We start from the raw sequence: 22497 nt of genomic DNA, 5'->3' as shown, positions 1-22497 counted from the left end.
CAGCCTTCCTAAAGGTATGTCCAATCCCATTCTCCAGTACCTGTGAAGATGCCCTTCTTAGAACTGAGTCTCAGGCCGGGCGGTGGTGGCGCACGCCTGTGATTCCAGAACTCTGGGAGGCAGAGGCAGGCAGATTTCTGAGTTGGAGGCCAGCCTGGTCTACAGAGTGAGTTCCAGGACAGCCAGGGCTATATAGAGAAACCCTGTCTCGAAAAAACCAAAAATAAATATTAAAAAGAAAAGAAAACAAAGTCTCTACAGGTAAGTAGAGTCAAGGTCGCCCAGGATTAGAGGAGCTCAGTCCAATGGCTGCTGTCTTTGTTGTTGTTGTTGTTGTCGTTGTTGTTGTTGTTATTTAAGACAGGATTTCTCTGTGTAGCCCTACTAGCTCTGTAGACTAGGCTGGCCTCTAACTCAGAGATCCATCTGCCTGCTGGGATTAAAGGTGCGAGCCACCCTGGCCCATCTTTATCACTGGAGGGCAAGAGCCAGACAGAGGAAGTGAGACCCAGGAAGTCATGTGATCATGGAGCATGGACTGGACTGAATCCTCAGGCCAAGAAGGGCCAGGGATGCCCAGGAGTACTAAGAGCTAAGAGGCTGGCAGGAGGGGCTCTTCCCAGGGCCTCCAGAGGGAGGGTGGCTTCAGACTCTAGGCCTGAGAGGGAATAAATGTTTTATGGCAGAAAATGAATTCAGGTACCCTTGTCTGTGTGCTGCTATGGTTCTGTGAAGACAGCCTGGAGTTGTCTGCCTCTCTCCATGTCACTCCCCTGCTTAGGATACCCTGGCACCAAGCTACAGAGAATGAATGTTGTGCCTCTTACCACAATGTACTAGGTACGCCCTGTGGGCCAGAACCTAACGTTGCCTAGCCAACATGAACTCCCGATTCCTCTTCACTAACGGACCATCACAGTAAGCAATATGTCCAGCAAACAACACCAAACAGAAAACAAACAACTGACTATTGAGGTTTTAATGGTGTCTTTGGGAAGAAAGCCAATTTAACTGCTTGTCCCTGTTAGCTTTTTTCTTATCTTTCCTTATTTCATCCTCATCATCCCCGTCCCCATCCCCTTCCTCATCCCCATCCCCTTCCTCATCCCCATCCCCTTCCTCATCCCCATCCCCTTCCTCATCCTCATCCCCTTCCTCATCCTCATCCTCATCCCCTTCCTCATCCCCATCCCCTTCCTCATCCTCATCCCCTTCCTCATCCCCATCCCCTTCCTCATCCCCATCCCCTTCCTCATCCTCATCCTCATCCCCTTCCTCATCCCCATCCCCTTCCTCATCCTCATCTTCATCCCCTTCCTCATCCTCATCCCCTTCCTCATCCTCATCCCCTTCCTCATCCCCATCCCCTTCCTCATCCCCATCCCCTTCCTCATCCTCATCCCCTTCCTCATCCTCATCCTCATCTCCTTCCTCATCCTCATCCCCTTCCTCATCCTCATCCCCTTTCTCATCCTCATCCCCTTCCTCATCCTCATCCCCTTCCTCATCCTCATCCCCTTCCTCATCCTCATCCCCTTCCTCATCCCCATCCCCTTCCTCATCCCCATCCCCTTCCTCATCCCCATCCCCTTCCTCATCCTCATCCCCTTCCTCATCCTCATCCCCTTCCTCATCCCCATCCCCTTCCTCATCCCCATCCCCTTCCTCATCCCCATCCCCTTCCTCATCCTCATCCCCTTCCTCATCCTCATCTTCATCCCCTTCCTCATCCCCATCCCCTTCCTCATCCTCATCCTCATCCCCTTCCTCATCCTCATCCCCTTCCTCATCCTCATCCCCTTCCTCATCCTCATCCCCTTCCTCATCCCCATCCCCTTCCTCATCCCCATCCCCTTCCTCATCCTCATCCCCTTCCTCATCCTCATCCTCATCTCCTTCCTCATCCCCATCCCCTTCCTCATCCTCATCCCCTTCCTCATCCCCATCCCCTTCCTCATCCCCATCCCCTTCCTCATCCCCATCCCCTTCCTCATCCCCATCCCCTTCCTCATCCTCATCCCCTTCCTCATCCTCATCCTCATCTCCTTCCTCATCCCCATCCCCTTCCTCATCCTCATCCCCTTCCTCATCCCCATCCCCTTCCTCATCCCCATCCCCTTCCTCATCCCCATCCCCTTCCTCATCCCCATCCCCTTCCTCATCCTCATCCCCTTCCTCATCCCCATCCCCTTCCTCATCCTCATCCTCATCCCCTTCCTCATCCCCATCCCCTTCCTCATCCCCATCCCCTTCCTCATCCCCATCCCCTTCCTCATCCCCATCCCCTTCCTCATCCTCATCCCCTTCCTCATCCCCATCCCCTTCCTCATCCTCATCCTCATCCCCTTCCTCATCCCCATCCCCTTCCTCATCCCCATCCCCTTCCTCATCCTCATCCCCTTCCTCATCCTCATCCTCATCCCCTTCCTCATCCTCATCCTCATCCCCTTCCTCATCCTCATCCTCATCTCCTTCCTCATCCTCATCCCCTTCCTCATCCTCATCCCCTTTCTCATCCTCATCCCCTTCCTCATCCTCATCCCCTTCCTCATCCTCATCCCCTTCCTCATCCCGTCTGGCATGAAGACCTGCTAGCTGGAGTTGCATAAGCCACATTGTAAGTTTAAGGGCAAGTCCCACATCCTAAGGATAGAGCAGCACAGATCTGGGTGGGGCTAGGCTTTTGATGACACGTTGGAAGGATGCCTCTTAAGTCTCTGATGCCCGTCACCTAAGCAAACCCTTCCAGAAGGCAATGGTCAGATTCCCCCACTCCTCTCCACACACTTCAGCACCCTCCTCTCTCTCCCTGTTTACTGGGTTTCTGTCTGTTTGGACTTCTTTCTATTCCAAAAATCATCAACACTTGTCTGCCTCAGGGCCTTTGTGTCCCCTGTCCTTAAAAAAATGTTTCCCCATGATCCATACAAAAGATGGCTCCTCAACCAGGCCTGGTGCAGATGCCTGGACTCCCAGAACAACAGTCATCCTAGGCTACAGTGAGCTTGAGGCTAGCCTGGGATGCATGAGACCCTGTCTGGGGTGAGAGTGGAGTAATTGGCTACTCAGTGAGGGCTTACTCCCCTAAGAGGCTATCGCACATTCTGAGTCTCTCCCTCAGAGATATCTTATCTGGCTCCTTCAAGCTTTCTTTCATTACGATGTTCTTACTTCTGGGCTGAAGAGATGGCTCAGCTGTTCGAGGCTGGGCTTACAACCCAAACTATAACATTTACTTCCTGTGTGTGACTGTTTTCCTTGCATATGTGTCTGGGTGCCAGGTGTATGCATGTAGAGGCCAGAAGAGGCCAGCAGATCTCCTGGAACTGGAGTTACAGACAGTTGTGAGCCACAGTGTGGGTGCTGAGAACTGAACCTGGTTCCTTAACCTCCGAGCCATCTCTCCAGTCGCCCTTACTGACTTTGTACTCATAGGACAAAGGTTCCCTCAGGCCCGAGGCTGCTCCCCTCGGGAGCTCGGGCCCAGAGCAGGGCTTGCTGACCAGGACACGGGACACGGTTCACGGCCTGCACAAGCTCTGTCTGCTTCACAGCTTCTCTCATTGGCTCTACACACAGACCGTGTTACCACGCAGGGATGACAGAAGGAGAAAACAGGGCTTCAGGGACTCATGGGAGCCCCACCGCCTCCTGGGAACCTGAGCAGCCATGTTGAGGCTGCACAGTGGCTGAAGGGAGACAGACTTGTCGGTCTGCTCCTCAGGACTCACAAGGCAAGAGAGTCCCCAAACCTGGGAAAGAAGCGTCCACACTGACACACAAGCGCATGTCCTGTCACCATCTTAGAGAGAGCAGGGACTCTGGGAATGCATCTGGCTGGCCCATGGCTCCGAGTCCGTACACCATGGGATAATAACAGGTAGCACGGTCCACAGCCAGGCGATAGCCAGGTCCAGAGGCCTGTGATAGCCCAACTCCCAGCTGCAGCATTTGAGGGAGGTGTGTGGGCTCATTCCTGGAGTCCCCTAGGAGCCCTCCAGTGATATCATTGAGGTGACAAAAGATTGCACTCGTTCAGATCTAGGGCATTTAAGGAACTGTCACCTGTAACTCTGTCCCAGTCCCTTCCAGTCACTAATATCCCGACGGACTGGATAAGTGCAGCTTGGGTTCTGCTCCAGGTAGGAGGGGCTATACCTGACCAATGATGACTCTTCTTGTTGGCAGGTCCTGAAGCACGCAGGCCCTCAGAACATAGACACAGAGGATACACATATATGTACCTAACATGCACCCACACTCCAGGTCACACATGCACATACAAGCACATGTGTCCATGCACATATAGGCATAGACACACATGTACATGTATGGAAACATACACACACACACACACATGCATCTCACATATGCAACATGTGAACACACACAGGTGTGTGGTTACCTACAAACACATATGTGCACACCAACAAGATCACATACACACACACACACATATACACATCCATGCAAATAAGGCACAGGTGTACACAAAGGTACACAAAATTGAATATATACCACACACACATATTTGAGCATAGGTGTACACAAAAATGTGTTCTTACACACTAATGCACATTATACAAGTGTATACACACAGTACACATGTGCATGGATGCACAGACATGTACAAATAAATGTACACAGACACAAAAACCACATACATAAGTGTAAACATGTGTGTGCAGGCACACAGGCTAACACAAGTGTTTGCATGCATATGTAAAAAACTCATATGCAAAAAAAACAACAAAAAAACTCATATGCACTGACACACATCTGCACATGTGTATGCACACATCCATGCATACTCAGGTACTTATGTGAGCAAGTATATACATTAAAAGAGACCGGGTCTCTATATGCAGCTCAGGCTGATCTTGAACTCGTGAGCCTTGTGCCTCAGCCTCTTTCTTCTGTGCTGGAATTACCGGTATACACCACCACAGTGGGCTTCTTATAAAACCTGCAGGGTCCTGTCCTGGGTTCCTCGCTGACAGCCTATCCGGTTCTCATCAGCTCCCCAACGCCTCAGTTCTCCACAGTGGGGTAAGTTCCCACCCTCATAATACCACCCTGTGGGGACTGAATTGCAGGGGGTGTATCTAAATCATAATCTCAACCACAGTGACCTCTCAGGCTTCAATTTTCTCCAAGAGCCCAGCAGCTTAGAGAGCAGGGAGGGTCTCAGAGATCATAGGCCAGGCCAGGCCAGGCCGGGCTCTGCCCAGGCCCCAGCACTACCAAGCACAGTGGCTTGCCAGAGATGGTTGCACCAGATGGCCCCACCCAAAGTCATCTCAGGCCCCACACAGGCCCCCATCTGCCCCTTCTCCTAGCATGGATGACTCTTACAGAACATTCCAGCCAGAAGCTATACCTATTCAGAGTACTGGCCAAGGAACAGTAGGTGCTTAGGGGAACCGGATAAAACTTAGTGGGGTGGAATGGACCAAGTCAGGGAGGTTGGGAGCCAAGGGAGAAGGGAAGTCAGTATTTGTGGTGCTGGCTCGGCACCACGCTGCCATTTCACAGACACCACTGACCACCATTTGTGAGGCCTGTTTTCTTTTTCATTTTGTTTGTTGAGACAGGGCCTCTCTACATAGCCTTGACTATCCTGGCGCTCACTATGTAGACCAGGCTGGCCTCCGGCTCACAGAGATCCACTTGCCTCTGCCTCCTGGGTGCTGGGACCTCCAGTTTCTAAGTAGTGAAATGAAGGCCTTGCATCACAAACCTACTTGGAACCAAATCAAAGGTAGTGATCTGTGCTCTGTTTACTGTCCATCATGACTTTTGTCAGCTATCTCTCTAGAAGGTGACCTGGGACACTTCTCTGTTAAGAATGCTGTGGTGCACATCTGGAAACCCAGCTCTTCAGGAGGCTGAGGGGGAGGACCATGTCTTCAAGGCAGCCCCAGCCAACACTGTGAAACTCAAAAAAAAAAAAAATCAAGTTTCTCTCACACTGGGGACAACCATGGGCGTTTTATGGAGGACAGATGGAGTTCAGAGACAGAGTCCCCTCCATCTCACCACCTGTACCCGAGAGGTGTGACACAGTTGAACAATCTCAGAGTTAATGTTCTCAAGCCACACTGCAAAAGAGCAAGGACATCTTTTTGTCACCAAAAGCCATCGGTGAAGAAAAGCTCCTTCCTCAGGGAATCTGTCCACAGAGCACATTTCCACAGTGAGGCTGTTCTGTACAAAGGCTGGCACCTTGGTTCCTGGACCTCTTCTCTAAGAAAGTGATGCTCTCAGGGGTGAGGAAGAGCTTGTGAGCAAGTGACTGGGGGTCTAGGACAGGGGTGGGGGAGGACAGACACACAGAGCTCTTATGTCATCAAGGTGTCCTCACACTAGGACCACACGGGCGCTGAGGAGAGCTGTGCACGGCCACTGAGGCAGGACATCTTGCTCAGGCTCCACCTCAAGGTCATTCAGGAAGCTTGGAAGGCAGCAGCTGGCTTCAGTCTGACTGGGCCACCGGAGGGGTCAGGGCCTCAAGAGGAAGCCAAGTCAGGAGTGAGGCAAGCAAACCCTGGTGTCTTGGTGACACCATTGATTATGAGTATGCCTTAAGGTCAAGATCAAGTATTTTGGGCCTTCTCTGTCGTCTTCATTATTGGTTCTAAGCCTGGTTACCTTGCAGATACAAGGTGGCTGACTTGGGGGCTGGTGAGATGTCTCAGTGGTTAAGAGCACTGACTGCTCTTCTGAAGGTCCCGAGTTCAAATCCCAGCACCCATATGGTGGCTCACAACCATCTATAATGAGATCTGACATCACCTTCTGATGTGTCTAAAGACTTAACAATAAATAAATCTTTGTGCCGGGAATGAGCGGGGCCAGAGTAAGCAGAGGTCCTGAGTTCAATTCCCAGCAACCACATGATGGCACAGCTACAGCGTACTCATATACATAATAAATAAATAAATAAGTCTTTTAAAAAAAATGACTTGTATCTTGGTCCATGGATGATCTTCTCCTTAACTATACATACCTCAGAAAGGCTCGGCCTGGGCAGCCTGCCCCACCTTGCTGTGTATGTATGGACCACGCCCAGTTGCAGATGTGTTTTAGGGTTCCTTGACCCCCATTCAAGAATGTCTGCCTTATCTCAGGTCTTACCCACCATGTTCTGGAACCTGGTGCTTCCTCAGCCACACTGATTAGAAACCTGTGGTCACATGACTCAAAGCCCCGCCCCCTCCCCAGTGGACCCCTGACATCTCCCTCCCCAGAGGAAGGAAGCCTTATTGTCCATTGCTTCTGCAGCTCAAACCAAGTTGTGCCTTCCAAGATTCCTGATCCTTCCAGAAGGAGAATGAAATTGAATGGCTGAGGAGCTAGTGGCTGAGACCTGAGCCAAAGCTGCCGCCACGCCCTGTCAACAGGAGACACAGGTCCACAGACAGGAGAGGCAACAGCCCTCTGCTTCCAGCTCCAATGCAACCCTTTATGTCATAACTGAGGAACATCAATGAGACGGGAACCAAGTGACGCCCAGAGAGACAGACTAAGCAGCTGACTCCCAACAGTTGTCTAGACCTTCTCTGTGACACTGCTAGGATGGCTGCTAGGAACCAAAGGGAACAGTCTTCCCTGTGTGGTGACCAGGAGAAAGACTTCAGGAGGACCCCCCGCCCCCAGCAGCCCTTCATTAAATAGCACAAATCTGAACAGCAAGAGAGATGGAGAAAAACAAGTTTCTGGGCAGCTGCTCCCTGGTCACCATATTTGTTTGGTTGTTCTCATACAAAGTCAACCACAGCTGGCTTCTTGCCTGAACACTAGAGCAAGGAGTACCACAGCTTGGAATGAACCTCGGGGACACTTCCCAGTTGCCACTACAGGCCCCTTATTGTGTTGCCGCCTGCCCCGGCAGTCTCAATGGAGGATGTCCATGATGGCAGAGACAGATAAGGGTCTCCAGCAACCACTGTCCCATCACACTTCAGCAGCAGATGTTCCTCCTCAGAAAGTCCCAGGTAACCTAGACTGTATCTCCACCAGTCCTCCTAGCTAGGGATAGCTACACAGCTATGTATGACCAATGGGAGATTAGCAGAATTCTGTGGCCTCCCCACAATCTGAATAGGATGCAGATGTGATGGCTGGGATAGAAACAGCAGCCTTAGATTACAAAAAAAAAAAAAAAAGGAAGGCAGGGTTGCAGAGGACAAAGCAGTAGATCAGAGGGGCGCTCCCCACACCAGGGAGACTTGCTCATGCCAGTATCTGTGATGAAAGAGATTCATTTTGCATCTTAAGGCCCAGTTCCTGAGGCATTTGCTGTGAGGGCTGAATGTGCATTCTCATTAATGCAAACAGCAAAGCACGGTGATGTCTGTGATCCCAGCGCTTGGGAGGTAAAGGCAGAAGAATCAGGAACTCAAGGCTAGCCTTGGCTACACTGCAAGTTTGAGGGCAGCCTGGGTTGTAAGAGATACTATCTGAGAGAGAGAGAGAGAGAGAGAGAGAGAGAGAGAGAGAGAGAGAGACAGAGAGAGAGAGAGAGAAAGAAACAGAGATATGGGGTGGGGGCAAGGAAGCAAGCCCTATTGGTCTCCCTAGCCAGGTAACACAGACACAATATTGCATGTGTCTTACTCAGGATGCACAGGCCAGGAACTTGGACCATGCGCAGACCATCACTGCCTACCATCTGCTGTTTTTCCCCTGGAGGGTGGTCCCTAGGTGCTGGGACTGGAGGCAATATTGGTTGGACATTACAAAGAGAGCTGGTCAGCGTAATGAAGGGAGTAGTTTCCGGCACTTGCACAGAACACCTGGTCAGTGATCTTCCTGATTCACAGACAACAGGGTGAGTTCAGACTTGTTTCCTTCCTTGGCAGGTCAGCACCTCCATCACTTCACAATGAAGTGACTCTGTAAATTCTGGTACCTTCTCCAGCACCCTCCATCCCATAACAGCCTGTGGGACACCTGAAGGAATTCTTAGGGCTCTGTTGGGGCTGTTTCAAACAGTCCTTTGAAAACGACTGTTCCAGGATTAAGTGTGTGGGCTTGGGTGTCAGGCCGATCCAAGTTCAAAGCCCAAACTTGACGATGGCTGGTGTTAAGCATTGCCCTTCTCTCCGGGTCCAGTTCCTTCTTCAGCAGCCTCGGATGCTGCGGTCTCGAAAGGCTTCCAAGGCTTCCACTGAGCAGGACAGTGACGCCCACAGCAGTGCCCACAGCAGGTGTCCGGTAAGTGTGAGTTCTTATATGATTTTGTTGAACCTTTCTATAAAATGTTTTGGCAGCAGAGGCTATTTCCTCAGACATTTCCCCCTCCATCCTATTGTCTGCATGGCAAGGGCTCTTCTCTCTCAAACTGCTCCTGCATGCACACCTCCCACCCACCTCAGGCACTTTGCTCTGACGCTCTGACAGCGGGGGCTGTATTTACCTTGGCTGAGCTTAAGATGTTTCTGGAAAAGAAACCCCAGCTGAGTTCTCACAGTCAGCCCATCACCTGCCAGCCAGTTGGCTGGGACACAGGCTGGGCAAGCAACCAGGTGCACCCGCAGAGCTGACAGGACAGCTTGACAAGCCAGGCTTGTCAGGATAGCATCTGGGCAGCTGGGGCCAGCCAGGGAAGTGCTGCTGAGAAAGGGTTTCCCAGTCACCCCTGTTAGCGAGGGTTTACAAAAGCGCCCAGAATGTGCTTTTGATTCCAGCTATTCCAAACGTTCCTGGAACTACAGTAGCAAAGTCACTTAGGAGTCTGTTACAAGTGCAGAGTTCTGCTGGGCAGTGGTAGCGCATGCCTTTAATCCCACTGCTTGGGAGGCAGAGGCAGACAGATCTCTGAGTTCGAGGCTAGCCTGGTCTACAAAGTGAATTCTATGATAGCCAGGGCTTCAGGAGGCTGAGGTAGATAGATCTCTGTGAGTTCAAGGAAGTCTAGGCTACGTATTGAGTTTCATGCTGCCCAAGATTGCACAGTGAGATCCTGTCTCTAAAAAAAAAAAAAAGCTACACATGGAGGGATCATTGTATAATCTTAGTACTTGGGAAGCTGAGACAGGAGGATTGCTACCAGCTCAAGGGCAGACCAAGCTACAGAGTAAGTTCCAGGACAGCCAGAGCTAAAGAGGGAAACTCTTAAACTAGAAAAGAAAGAAAGGGGAAGGCAAGACAGTGCGTCAGTCCTGCACAACACTCATCCTTAAGGAAATGGTGGCTAAGAACTGGCCTTTTTGTCTGAAGTCTGTCACTCCGTAGATGCACGACCTTAGGAAGGTGGCTTCCTCTGTCCATTCTGGATGAAGAGAAAATAAAACATCTGAAACACCTGTCCTGAGCTGGCACTGAGCCTGAGATGGGCGTTCTATCCCCAGAACCACATAGTGGAAGGAGAAACCCAATTCCCAAAAGCATGTTTGCAATCCTTGCGCACTTGTGATGGCATATGTGTGCTTATATGCACACATATGCAAGGGCACACACACAAAGACACAGTAACCAAAAGAAAGAAATACTTGCCAATGAGGAGGATGTGGCAGAAACCTGCACCCAGGAAAGGTTCATTTCACATTATCTCCTATTTTCCTCTCACCTCAGCTGTGCACATGATAAGAAACTCTAGTCCATAAGGTACCACTGATGGGACCTTTCAGAATAGTGAGGTCCTTAAGAGAGATTCAAGTTCTTGAATGTCTAGCTTGGCTACCACAAGAACAAGCTGTTAGAAGGTGAAACCACCTGTGTTTTCTCTCTTCTGCAAATAACTCCTTCTGAGTTTAAAAAGAAAATTATAGCTGGGTGGTGATGGCGCACACCTTTAATCTCAAGACTCCAGAGGCAGAGACAGGTAGATCTCTATGAGTTCGAGGCCAGTCTGGTCTACAGAGCAAGTTCCAGGACAGCCAGGGATACGTAGAGAAACCCTGTCTCAAAACAAAACAAAATAAAAAGCAAAACAAATAAACAAAACCCCACTTCTCTCTTTAGTGTAAGTGCCACTGCAGGTGTGATAAGGTCAGGGGACAACTTGTGGGAATCCGTTCACTTCACTATGTGGGTCCTGGGGATTGAACCCAGGCCATCAGGCTAGCCAGAGAGTCTTAGTTAGGCTTCCTGTTGGTCTGTAAACCAGCACAGCACAAAGCCAGGGGGGAGGACAGGGTTTACTTCATCTTACAGTCTTCAGCATTTCCCCAATGAGCCATTTCAGCTTCTCTTTCCCTGACACATTATAACACTGAGTGAGGCCTTCGCCAGATGTAGCCTCAAATATTGGCCTTCCAGGACCGTGCACTAAATAAACCTGTTTTTTGTTTGTTTGTTCAATTTTGAGGTTGCAGCTCTAATACCAACGTAAACAGCATATACTCGGATCCCCAGCACTGGGAAAGAGGACAGGAGAGGCTCCCTGGGGTTCCATGGCCAGACAGCCTAGCTTAATGCAATGAGCCTGTCTCAAAAAACAAATAACAAGCCGGGCGGTGGTGGCGCACACCTCTAATCCCAGCACTTGGGAGACAGAGGCAGGCAGATTTCTGAGTTCGAGGCCAGCCTGGTCTACAGAGTGAGTTCCAGGATAGCCAGGGCTACACAACAAATAACAAATAACAGACAAACAAGCCAAGGTGGACAGCTCCTAAGAAATGACTAGTTAGGGGCTGGAGAGATAATGGCTCAGTGGTTAAGAGCACTGACTGCTCTTCTGAAGGTCCTGAGTTCAATTCCCAGCCACCACATGGTGGCTCACAACCATCTGTAAAGATATCTGGTGCCCTCTACTGGTGCATCTGAAGACAGCATACAATGTATAATAATAAATTAAAGAGTATTGACTGCTCTTATAGAGGTCCTGAGTTCAATTCCTAACAACATCTATAATGAAATCTGATGCCCTCTTCTGGTGTGTCTGAAGGCAAGCTACAGTGTACTCATATACATAAAATAAAAGAGGTTTTAATAGTGAATGTAGTACTCTTAGCTATCACTTTTAAAATCTTCATACTGGTCCATACAAGAAAAAACAAAAGCAAAAAAACCACTCCTTATTTTGTCTTTGAGACAGTCTCTGTATATGCCTAGGCTGGCCTTCAGCCCCCAGTAATCCTCCTGCCTCCACCTCCCAAGGATTGGGATTCCAAGTGTGTACCATGCTATTTTCTTTTTACTGGCCATTTGTTGCTTCTGTGTTTTCCCTGTGGTGAGCTCATTGCCATGTCTTCCATACAGTGGGCTGCGCATAACTATGGGCTACATCGTAAGTTCCAGCCTTGGCTACAGAGTGAGACTCGGACACAGCAAGCAAGCAAGCCAGTCAGCAAGCAGGGGGCTGGGGGAGAGGTTCTGTGGGCAAGAGGAGGATCTGAGTTTGAGTCCCCACCAACCACGTAAAAGCAGGGCATGGCCCTGCATGCTGCCTGTCAGTGCTGAGAAGCAGAGATAGCTGGGTTCCGTTAGCCTAGCCCATTGACGAGCTCCAGGCTTAGTGAGAGACCTTGCCTCAAAGATGGTGTCTTAGTCAGGGTTTCTATTCCTGTACAAACATCATGACCAAGAAGCAAGCTAGGGAGGGAAGGGTTTATTGAGCTTACACTTCCACATTGCTGTTCATCACTAAAGGAAGTCAGAACTGGAACTCAAGCAGGTCAGGAAACAGGAGCTGATGCAGAGGCCATGGAGGGATGTTTCTTACTGGCTTGCTTCCCCTGGCTTGCTCAGCCTGCTCTCTTATAGAACCCAAGAGCACCAGCCCAGGGATGGCACCACCCACAAGGGGCCCTCCCCACCTTGATCACTAATTGAGAAAATGCCCCACAGCTGGATCTCATGGAGGCACTTCCCCAACTGAAGCTCCCTTCTCTGTAATAACTCCAGCCTGTGTCAAGTTGACACACAAAACCAACCAGTAAAGATGGGTAATCTCGGGCAGGAGAGATGGCTCAGCAGCTAAGAGCACTGACTGCTCTTCCAAAGGTTCTGAGTTCAAATCCCAGCAACCACATGATGGCTCAAAACCATCCGTAATGAGATTGGATGCCCCCTTCTGGTGTAGAAGACAGCTACGGTGTACTCACATATAATAAATAAATTAATTAAAAAAAAAAAAGATGGGTAATCTGCAGCCCTGGCTAAATGTTGCTTAGGAGAGAGCTGAGTGCAAAACGGACACAGCCTCTCTGGAGACACAGGCAGTCCCCTCACACAGGGCACTGGTGAGTGAGCACCAGGGCAGTGGAACAGATCCTTAGAGGGCCTCCCTGGGCCACCCTGGGATTAGGTCTTCTCTCTAACACCATTGGAGATCTGGGGGTAGGGAGCCCCCCTTCCTTTGCTCTCTCAGAGGAGTATCGACCAGGGACAGGCAGGGATCACAAGTGACAGACAGCCTGGCTCTGAAGTGCCAGACAGAAGCAAGCAATACAAACACATACACACACTGCAGTGTGGGCGCCAAGAAACAAGAGGCAGAAAGGAGAGCGTGCCTTAGGCTCACCGCAGCTCTGGGCTGTCAGAAGACAGCCATGTCTGGAGCTTTCTCTGCACGGGAGGCACCCTAAGTCTCCCTCCATGTTGCTAGGGATCAGTCTCTTCATGATCCCTGAACACTGTCCCTCTACAGTCTCCTCGCTACCTGAAAGGGACTCAAGCCACAAGACAGCCTGCAAGATTCCCGGAGCCCTGGCTCTGGTCCCTAGCTGTCATGGGTTTCCATTAGCAGCTGCTTCCCCGCCTCCATCCTTGGCAGAGGCCCCCTGCTCCTGACTCACTCCAGCCCACAGCAGGGAGGAGCCTCTCCCTCAGGGGCTGTGGTTGAGTGAGGGACCCACGTTGAGCCCCTGACTTATTTGTGTCCAGGCAGGTGTCACTCCAGGCCACGAAGAATGGGGGACTCTTTCCTGGTGTGGCCTCTGAAGTCCCTTCCAGATAGATTTCATCGCAGGCCTTCATCCTCTAATCTCACCTCTTAGGCAGAGCTGGGGACAACTCCACAGAGCCCGCCTCTCCCAGCCGGCCTTGCTCTGTAATGTGACCTCTTTTTTAAAATGAACTAAAGGTTTGCTTTTTTGTTTGTTTGGTGTCAGAGTATCTCTGTGTAGCCCTGGCTGTCCCGGAACTCACTCTGTAGACCAGACTGTCTTCCAACTCGGAGATCTGCCTGCCTCCATCTCTCAAGTCTTGGTGTGTGGCTGTCAAGGGAGTCATGAGGCTTCCAGATGGTAGAAGTCTTGTGCTCAAGTATTGCTACAATGGTGCTTCAAAAGCCTGCCATTCTAGCTGTTACCTTGACATGATCACTTATTTATTTCAGGAAACTGGGGACAAGATCTACAATTTACTATGTAGTCCAAACTGGCTTTGAACTGGTGGTAATCCTGCTACTTCCTCCCAAGCGCTGGGATCAAAGGCATGCGCCACCACACTGTGCTATTTATTTCCTGTTTTGAGACAAGCTTTATTAAGCTGCCCATGTTGGCTGAGAAATCACTCTGCAACCCACTTAGGCTTTGAGTGTCCTACCTCAGTCTTCTGAGGAACTGGGCCAGCCCTGGCCACCATTATAAAACTGCACCATTATAAGACTGGAGAGATGGCTCAGAGGTTAAGAGCACATGGTGTTCTTCCAGAGGATCACATGGGATTCCTATACCTCCATCCATTGACTCTTAGCTGCCTGTCACTCTAGTTCCAGGGGATCTGACACCCTCTGTGACCTCTGAGGCACCCACACATTTGTGGCATATACTTACAGAGACACACTTTCATACACATAAATACACAATAAAGTAAAACAAAGCTCTTTTAAAGACCTCAAGGACAGGGCTGGAGAGATGGCTTAGCAGTTAAGAGCAATGACTGTTTTCTCAGAAGTCCTGAGTTCAATTCCTAGCAACCACATGGTGGTTCATAACCTTCTGTAATGGGATCTGATGCCCTCTTCTGGTGTGTCTGAAGCCAGCTATAAACAATAAATAAAAATAAATAAATCTTTTAAAATAAAATCACCTGGACATCTTAGATCTGAGAAGCTTTTACACCCAGACAACCAGCAGAACCATGTAGGGAGTTTTGTTATCTATTTCCTTTTTTACAGGAGTGAGGACAGAACCCAGGGACACACACACACACACACACACACACACACACAAAGCAAATGTTACTCCATTGAGCTGCACCCCTGCAGATTTCTAATTTTGAAATTTTATTTTATTTATGTATACAGGTATTGCCTGCACGTATGTCTGTATACCACATGTGTACCTGCTGTCCAAGGAGTCCAGAAGAATATGTCAGATGCCTAGAACTGGGGTTACAGATAGCTGTGAGCTACCATGTAGCTCCTCTGGAAGAGCAGCCAGTGCTCCTAACCACTGAGCCATCTCTCCAGCACCCTGTGAGACACTGTAAAGAAATGAACTCCCAGGTCTCAATGCTTCTGAACTAATCTATCCAGAGTGGAGCCCAAGAATATGTATTTGTTTTTAAGCCTGGGTATTATTGAATCCACCAGGGCTCACCGAATGCAGCTGGTCCTTCTAGACACCCACAGACAATTGCTTCCAAAAGTTTGTGTCTCTGTGGTCATTAACTGTGATGTCCTCTTCAAGCAGACTGGGACCTGGCCCAACTATCATGTCTGGATCCTGAGCAGGTATCATTTATTTAATCCAGAGTCCATGAAAGCCATGAGGAATGGGGTGAGGTGACAGGAGTCCCTTCCTGAGGAACACCTCATGGGCTGGCTCTCCGTGCTCCCACGCCTACCCTGCTCCTCCCTCCATTTTGAATGTTCCAGAAAGCAGATAGAATGGGAAGTGAGTGTGCCATGTCCTTTAAAAGTTCACTTCAGAGCTGGGATGAGGGCCTGCTGAGGGAGCCATTAATGTCAGGTACAGTGGTAAGGGAACCAAAAGGTTCAGGCATTGAGAAGAACATCTAAATATGGCATTTTAAAAGCCAACATTAATAAGCCAGATAGTGATAGTACACACCTTTAATCTCAGCACTCTGGAGGCAGAGGCATGTGGATCTCTTGAGTTCGAGGCCAGCCTGATCTACAGAGTGAATTCTAGGACAGCCAGGGCTACACAGAGACAGAGAAACCCTGTCTTAAAAAACCAACAACCAAACCAAACCAAAACAACAACAAAAATCAACATTAGTGTCAATCCTGGTGCTATTTGGGTGAATGAAATCTTAAAATGTTTAATAATGACAGAATTAATCTTGGTGACAAACCGTGACTGGGGTAATTTCAGAGACTGGGGTGAAGGAAAACACAGCATCACAGAACCAGAAATGACAGAGAAGATGGAAACAAGGCAAAGAACCAAATCCTCAAAGCTTATGAAATACCCTTAGTGAGAAAGGGTATTTCATCCATGATACAGAAACAAGGAGGAGGATTCTCAAACGCACATAAGAAGGTCTTAGGAATTTAAAACATGGCCAGGTGTGTGTAACAGGGCCCTGAAACCTTAGCACAACTGACTCCATGATGGAAATACCATTCAGGCTGTAAAACTCAGCACATAGACAGCACCACCTGCCAAAATGTAAACACAGACCTGATACGCTAAGGACCATCATTCTGGGAACGCCTCTAAACGTACCGGTTTTGCTATCTGGCTTCTGTAGCTCTGCTTCTGGCTAGCTGTTCTTGTTAACCGAAGTATGTCGACTCAAGATACGGTTTTTGTTCTGAAAAACTCATGCTGAGAAAGGCTCAGGGATACACTGGGATCCCAAACACCCAGTGTAGACGCCAACTACCCAATAAAGACTTTCTATTGGCTTAAACCCATGTCTGATCAGTCCTCTCTCGTGGATGCCCCACAACAGTGCCGTTGCTCCAGTTGTAGGTACCCCAGGCCTACATAATAAATTCCAGGCTAGCCTAGATGGCCAACTATGATTTCAGAATGCTGAGGTGACCATGAGCACTCTTTAAAAGGAACACACACACACACACACACGACAAAGTCAGAATAAGAGTGACATTAAACTTCATTTTTCTTTTTGGAGACAAAACTTGCTATGCAGGCTGAGCAATCCTCCTGCCTCAGCCTTCTAAGTACTAGAAATACAGGTATGAGCCACTATATCATATGTTGGACCAAATTTCTTTCGGGGTGGGAAGCAGGGGTGTAAGTATGTGCTGAGATGTGGGGCTCCTTAGGTAGTTGTTCCTGCTCAGTCTCCCAAGTGCTGGGATTATAGATGTGAGACACCATGCTCTGTGCTTACAGCAGAGCCCTCCACCGTGACATTAGAAGAAAATGGTGAGGTGCCTTCAAGCTTTGAAAGAAAATTTATTTATTGGAATTTTATTTTTCATTTTTAGGTCTACATTCAGTGAGGCCACTGGTCAAAAGGGAGAGCAGAATAAACCAATTTTCAGACATGCAGATCCTCAGGGGAGTCTTTCCTGAGAGGTGACCTCTGACGGGAAACTTAGCTGCCACAGAGTCCAGCGGGAAGGGACGACACAGGGTAGAGGGGCCAGGGCTCGAACACTCCAGAGACAGAGGAGGAGAACATGCAAGCTGGCAACTGTGGAGCAGGGGTAGAGGGAGGTGGGAGGGTGGAGGGGGGTAGGGGGTGGGGGGTGAATGGTCCTCCAAGTTGAGGCACATTTTTGTTTCTATTTGTTGTTGAACATTGAAGACAAGGTCTTATGTAGCCCAGGCTGGCCTTGGACTTACTCTGTGGTCAAGGATGCCCTTGAACTTCTGATCTTCCTACTTGTCCTAGAGTGCTGGGATTACAAGTCTGCACCACCACACCCAGTTTGTACAGTTCTGGGGATCAAACCCAAGCTTACTAAATGCTAAGTAAGTGTCCTAACAACTGGGCTACAACCCCAGCTCTCTTGATGACAAGTTTGACCACACTGAAAATTACACTTGAAGCTGAAGGAAGGCATCTAAGATGGCATTCCTGGGATCAGCACAGAGAACTGAGTGGGCAGGGCTAGGGAGACAGCAAGGATCCCAGAAAAAAGCAAACAAGAAACAGGTGGAGCCGGGCCGTGGTGGCACACGCCTTTAAACCCAGCACTTGCAAGGCAGAGGCAGGTGGATTTCTGAGTTCGAGGCCAGCCTGGTCTACAGAGTTCCAGGACAGCCTGGGCTACACAGAGAAACCCTGTCTCCTAAAACAAAAACAAAACAAAAGAATAAAAGAAGGAAAGGGAAAGGAAGAAAAAGAATCGGATGGAGAGACAGTTAAGGGTATTTCCCAAAAGGCCTGATGATCCAAGTTTGATCCCTGGGACCCATATGGTGGAAGGAGAAACTGACTTCTGAGAGTTGTCCTCTGACCTCCACACACACGCTACAGCACATGCTCCCTCATGCCAACACAGACGTAAATATATTAGAAAATAATAGTAATATAAGAAACAATTTGCCGGGCAGTCGTGGCGCATGCCTGTAATCCCAGCACTCTGGGAGGCAGAGGCAGGTGGATTTCTGAGTTTGAGGCCAGCCTGGTCTATGGAGTGAGTTACAGGACAGCCAGAGCTACACAGAGAAACCCTGTCTCGAAAAAACCAAATCCAAAAATACTGAAGAAAGAAAGAAAGGAAAGAAAGAAAGAAAGAAAGAAAGAAAGAAAGAAAGAAAGAAAGAAAGAAAGAAAGAAAGAAAGAAAAGAAAAGAAAGGAAAGAAAGAAAGAAAGAAAGAAGGAAAGAAAGAAAGAAAGGAAAGAAAGAAAGAAAGAAAGAAAGAAAGAAAGAAAGAAAGAAAGAAAGAAAGAAAGAAAGAAAGAAAGAAAGAAAGAAAGAAAGGAAAGAAAGAAAGAAAGAAAGAAAGAAAGAAAGAAAGAAAGAAAAGAAAGGAAAGAAAGAAAGAAAGAAGGAAAGAAAGAAAGGAAAGAAAGAAAGAAAGAAAGAAAGAAAGAAAGAAAGAAAGAAAGAAAGGAAAGAAAGAAAGAAAGAAAGAAAGAAAGAAAGAAAGAAAGAAAGAAAGAAAGAAAGAAAGAAATATTGTCCTGCTTGGATCACCTGATGATGCTATAAGGAAAGGCACATGAGCTGAGAAAGAATGATGGAGAAAAAAGTTCTGTGGAGAACATCAGAGCCCAGTTCTCTATCATGACAGACAAGAAGCAGATAATGTCCAAAGCCCCCTCAGTGCTGGGTCTGGTGGCCCACACCTTTAGGCCCAGCACTTAGAAGGCAGACCAACCAGATGGAGCTCTGAGTTTAAGAACAGCCTGGACTACATAGCAAGTTCAAGGCCAGCCAAAGCTATATGGTGATTACCGTGTCTCAAAACCAACTAAACCAACAAAGCTCACTCACTAACAGAGCTAGAGACAAAAAACAAACAAACAAACAAACAAACAAACAAACAAACCAGAGGCATCCTGCTCTGGGAAAGATGGAGGAGGGGTGGAAGGGCAGCCTGGGACTTCTGGGTTTATTCTTCTATGCTTCTGAAACTTTAGGACTACGCGATTCTAGAACCAGAACACGGGCCGATACTGCCCTCGCTGACCCTGGGCTCCAGGGCTCTGACCTTCCTCTGCTCAGCTAGGACCACGAGCACAGGCAGCCACATCCCACCGCCTCTATTACACTCCCCGGTGACTGGACGTTTCTGAAAGTTCCATGGACAAAGAGAAATCGATGCAGCGGAAGTTCACCCTCTCGTTGCTGCTTCTCGTTCCGTTCCGTTCCGTTCCGTTCCGTTCCGTAGTAGCTTTTGTGCATCCTGGGCCTGCACCCTTCCCTTCCCACCACACACTCAGCACTCACTCACACTCATCCCAGACATAAGCCGCCGCCGGCGGAAGTGGCTAACGGGGCACCCAGACATAACATGCAAAATTCCTCAGACATAACATGCAAAATTCCTCAGCCACAGGTGCCCAGCGCCTCCAACTCACTCATTTGTGGCTTCAGAGGACCGTTAGCTTTCAGAGCTACCCCTCCCACCGAGAGCTTCTCATCTCCAGATCCAGGAGCTTCCACCTCAGAGATGCCTGGGCTGCTTTCTCCTCTACTCCAACCACCTCAGGATGCCTCTTACAGCGGCCCTGTCTGTAACCTTTAGGGCCCCACAGTCTAAAGAGGTGGCTTTCTCTTCTCCAAGTCCTGGCGGAGTTCAGAGCCTACACTGTGACTCCTGTAGTGGATTACTTCATCTCTCCTGGCAGAGGCCAGCAGCCTACGAATCTCTGAGGTGCTTTGATCCTGGAGCTGGCTGGCCCCCTCTGCTCTGCGATCCTATCCATCCCAGTCCCCGTATCTGACACCCAGGCAGGCTCCAGCTCCCCTTTCCCTGTGTGTGTGTGTGTGTGCTGCACTCACCACCACCTTAGTCCTGTTGTCCGGAAGTGTGTCGATGGCCAGGGAGTCCCCGCCCAGGTCGTGGCTTAGCTGGGTCCTGCCTGGCCTCAGCACCTGCCCGGGGCTCTCTCGGGGTCTCCGACTCCAGCCTCGCCTGGTCCTCTTGGTATTCCCTGCAGAGCCTTGACCTTCATCGTGACCTGGGAGAAGGGACAGAACACTTGAGTGGTGGTGGTCCTGAGGAAGGGTGTGAGAAGGGGTTCAGACCTATCCCACAGAAGCCTCAACACTACACCATCATTGGTTCTGGGGATGCTCGATGACCAGGACAGCAGCTTCACAACCCAGACCGAGAGCCTTGTGTCTCCTACCATGCCCAGAACCATGCACATGCAATACCAAAGCCACTCTACCGGCCACAGTGGACAAGTATGTCTGGCAAACCGGAATCAGGCTCGGGGGTTAAAGGTGCTGGCGTTGCAACTCAGAGCTTCTCACGAGCCAGCTTTGTCCCTGACCTGCAGGCCCAACAACGTCCTTCTTCCTATCTCTTTGCCTTTTGAATACTCCATACCTCTCATATAAGTGGATTCATACACTACATCTCTTGTTGTGGTTGGTTTATTTCACTCAGCACATTGTCTTCAAGGTTCAGACATGTTCTTTCTGAAGACTGATTGGTATTCCCTGCTATAGCACAATTTGCTGAGAATCAGACCAGGTCCTCTGGAATCCCAGGTAGTACTTTTATCCACTCCCAAGGACAATTGTTATTCTTAGCAGTGCCTGAGATTTCCTAATCCTTAATAGACCCATCAAGCTATGTTCTTTTCCAGGGTCATGGTAGTAGCCACTCTAATCAGTGGACAGGAAGCGATACCTGCTTGCAGTTTTGGTTTGCATTTTTTAATGATTAATGAGGATGCACATTGTTTCATATGCCATTGACTGTCTGTGCACTTTCTTTGGAAAAATGTTTAAGTCTTCGGCCCATTTTAAACCTGTTGGCCTGTTGGCCTAGGTCATTGTTCTGGAAGCTACTTAGCAGTATCTTTTCTCTCTACCTAGCAGACCCAGCCACACCCCACTCTCCTGCCGACCCCCGCTGGCTTTGACAGCTGGAAGTCCCCCCTGACTTTAACAGAAACTTCTTGGAAACAAATTGTTCCCCCCTTGCAAACTTGATTTGGTTTGTTTATTTTGAAATGGGATTTCTGTACTTAGCCCTGGCTCACTTGGAACTTGCTATCTAAATGAAGCTGGCCTTAAATTGAAGAGATCTACCTGTATCGGCCCCTACGATGCTAGGGTTAAAGGTTGCCACACCTGGCCCCCTTGTCCCACTGAGGGGCAGAGGTTTAGTTCCATCACTATTTCAAGCTTGACCTTAGGCAAATCACTTTCCTTGTGTAACAAGGGACCCAGAAACCAGCTGGGATGGCAGAGAGGTTTTCATCTCAAATGCCATCTCCCATTAATTAGTGGCAGCCAGAAGCACTCTAGACAGGAGTCCCAAAGCCTCATCTGTGTTTTGCAGCAGAGATTGCCACAATCGATTAGTAATGTCTGTCACGAGCACAGGACTGGCAAGTGGCCCCTCAGAGGCAGTTCTTCCATGCATCCAGCTCTCTTGGGGCCAATAAACTAATTCTAAACGATCCTGAAAAGCTTCCTCCTCCATTTCAGAGGGGTAGGTCCCCAAAGCTGTGTCCAAACTCCTGTTCCCAAAGGAGTGACATTCTAATAGTCACTCCTGCCCTGGATAATATGACACAGAGCACCCTGCCTGTGGCCTTCATCAATTTTGGGTCCTAGGTCACATACCCTTCTCCTCTCCACCTCTGACTCCATCTGCCTTGCTCACCAAAGCTCTTCTAGTGGCTCCCTCTGTCCAAGAACCCCTCCCCGAGGGTACTTTGTGCCCTCTCCCAGGGAGACCTGTGCTCCTCAGGCCTCTCTCCACGCTCCTCAGAGTGCCTGGCAAACAGTAAGTGCTCAATCACTGCTTCATTGAGGACACCACACTAGGGGATAGCTCTCTGGTAGCAGCAAGGACAGAGATTGAAACAGGGCTTGGCTGGACCAGGCCTGAGGCCCCGGCCAGGCTGCTGCCGCTGCTGCTGCAGGGCGCTGATTTGCCATTAGACATTTTATCCAATTAAGTCATTCTTGGCTGCTGTGCCTGCTGGACTCTTGCCGGGCCCCCTCTCACGTCTCTGCCCCT

At 49.3% G+C, this 22497-nt stretch overlaps 1 protein-coding gene across 1 annotated transcript in view; it reads right to left on the bottom strand.

Annotated features, from left to right (window-relative positions):
- Positions 1 to 22497, bottom strand: part of Plxdc1 (plexin domain containing 1) — a 67901-nt gene that overhangs the window by 40149 nt on the left and 5255 nt on the right. Inside the window, exon 2 of the mRNA XM_052197072.1 lies at positions 20295 to 20473. Within this exon, the coding sequence (XP_052053032.1) occupies positions 20295 to 20473 (179 nt within the window). The remainder of the gene's footprint in view (positions 1 to 20294; positions 20474 to 22497) is intronic.

This window comes from Apodemus sylvaticus, chromosome 10, assembly GCF_947179515.1.
Source record: "Apodemus sylvaticus chromosome 10, mApoSyl1.1, whole genome shotgun sequence".
Taxonomy (NCBI): Eukaryota; Metazoa; Chordata; class Mammalia; order Rodentia; family Muridae; genus Apodemus; species Apodemus sylvaticus.
The sequence above is the reverse complement of the archived record's forward strand: the minus strand, read 5'-3'. Positions and strand labels throughout refer to the sequence as shown.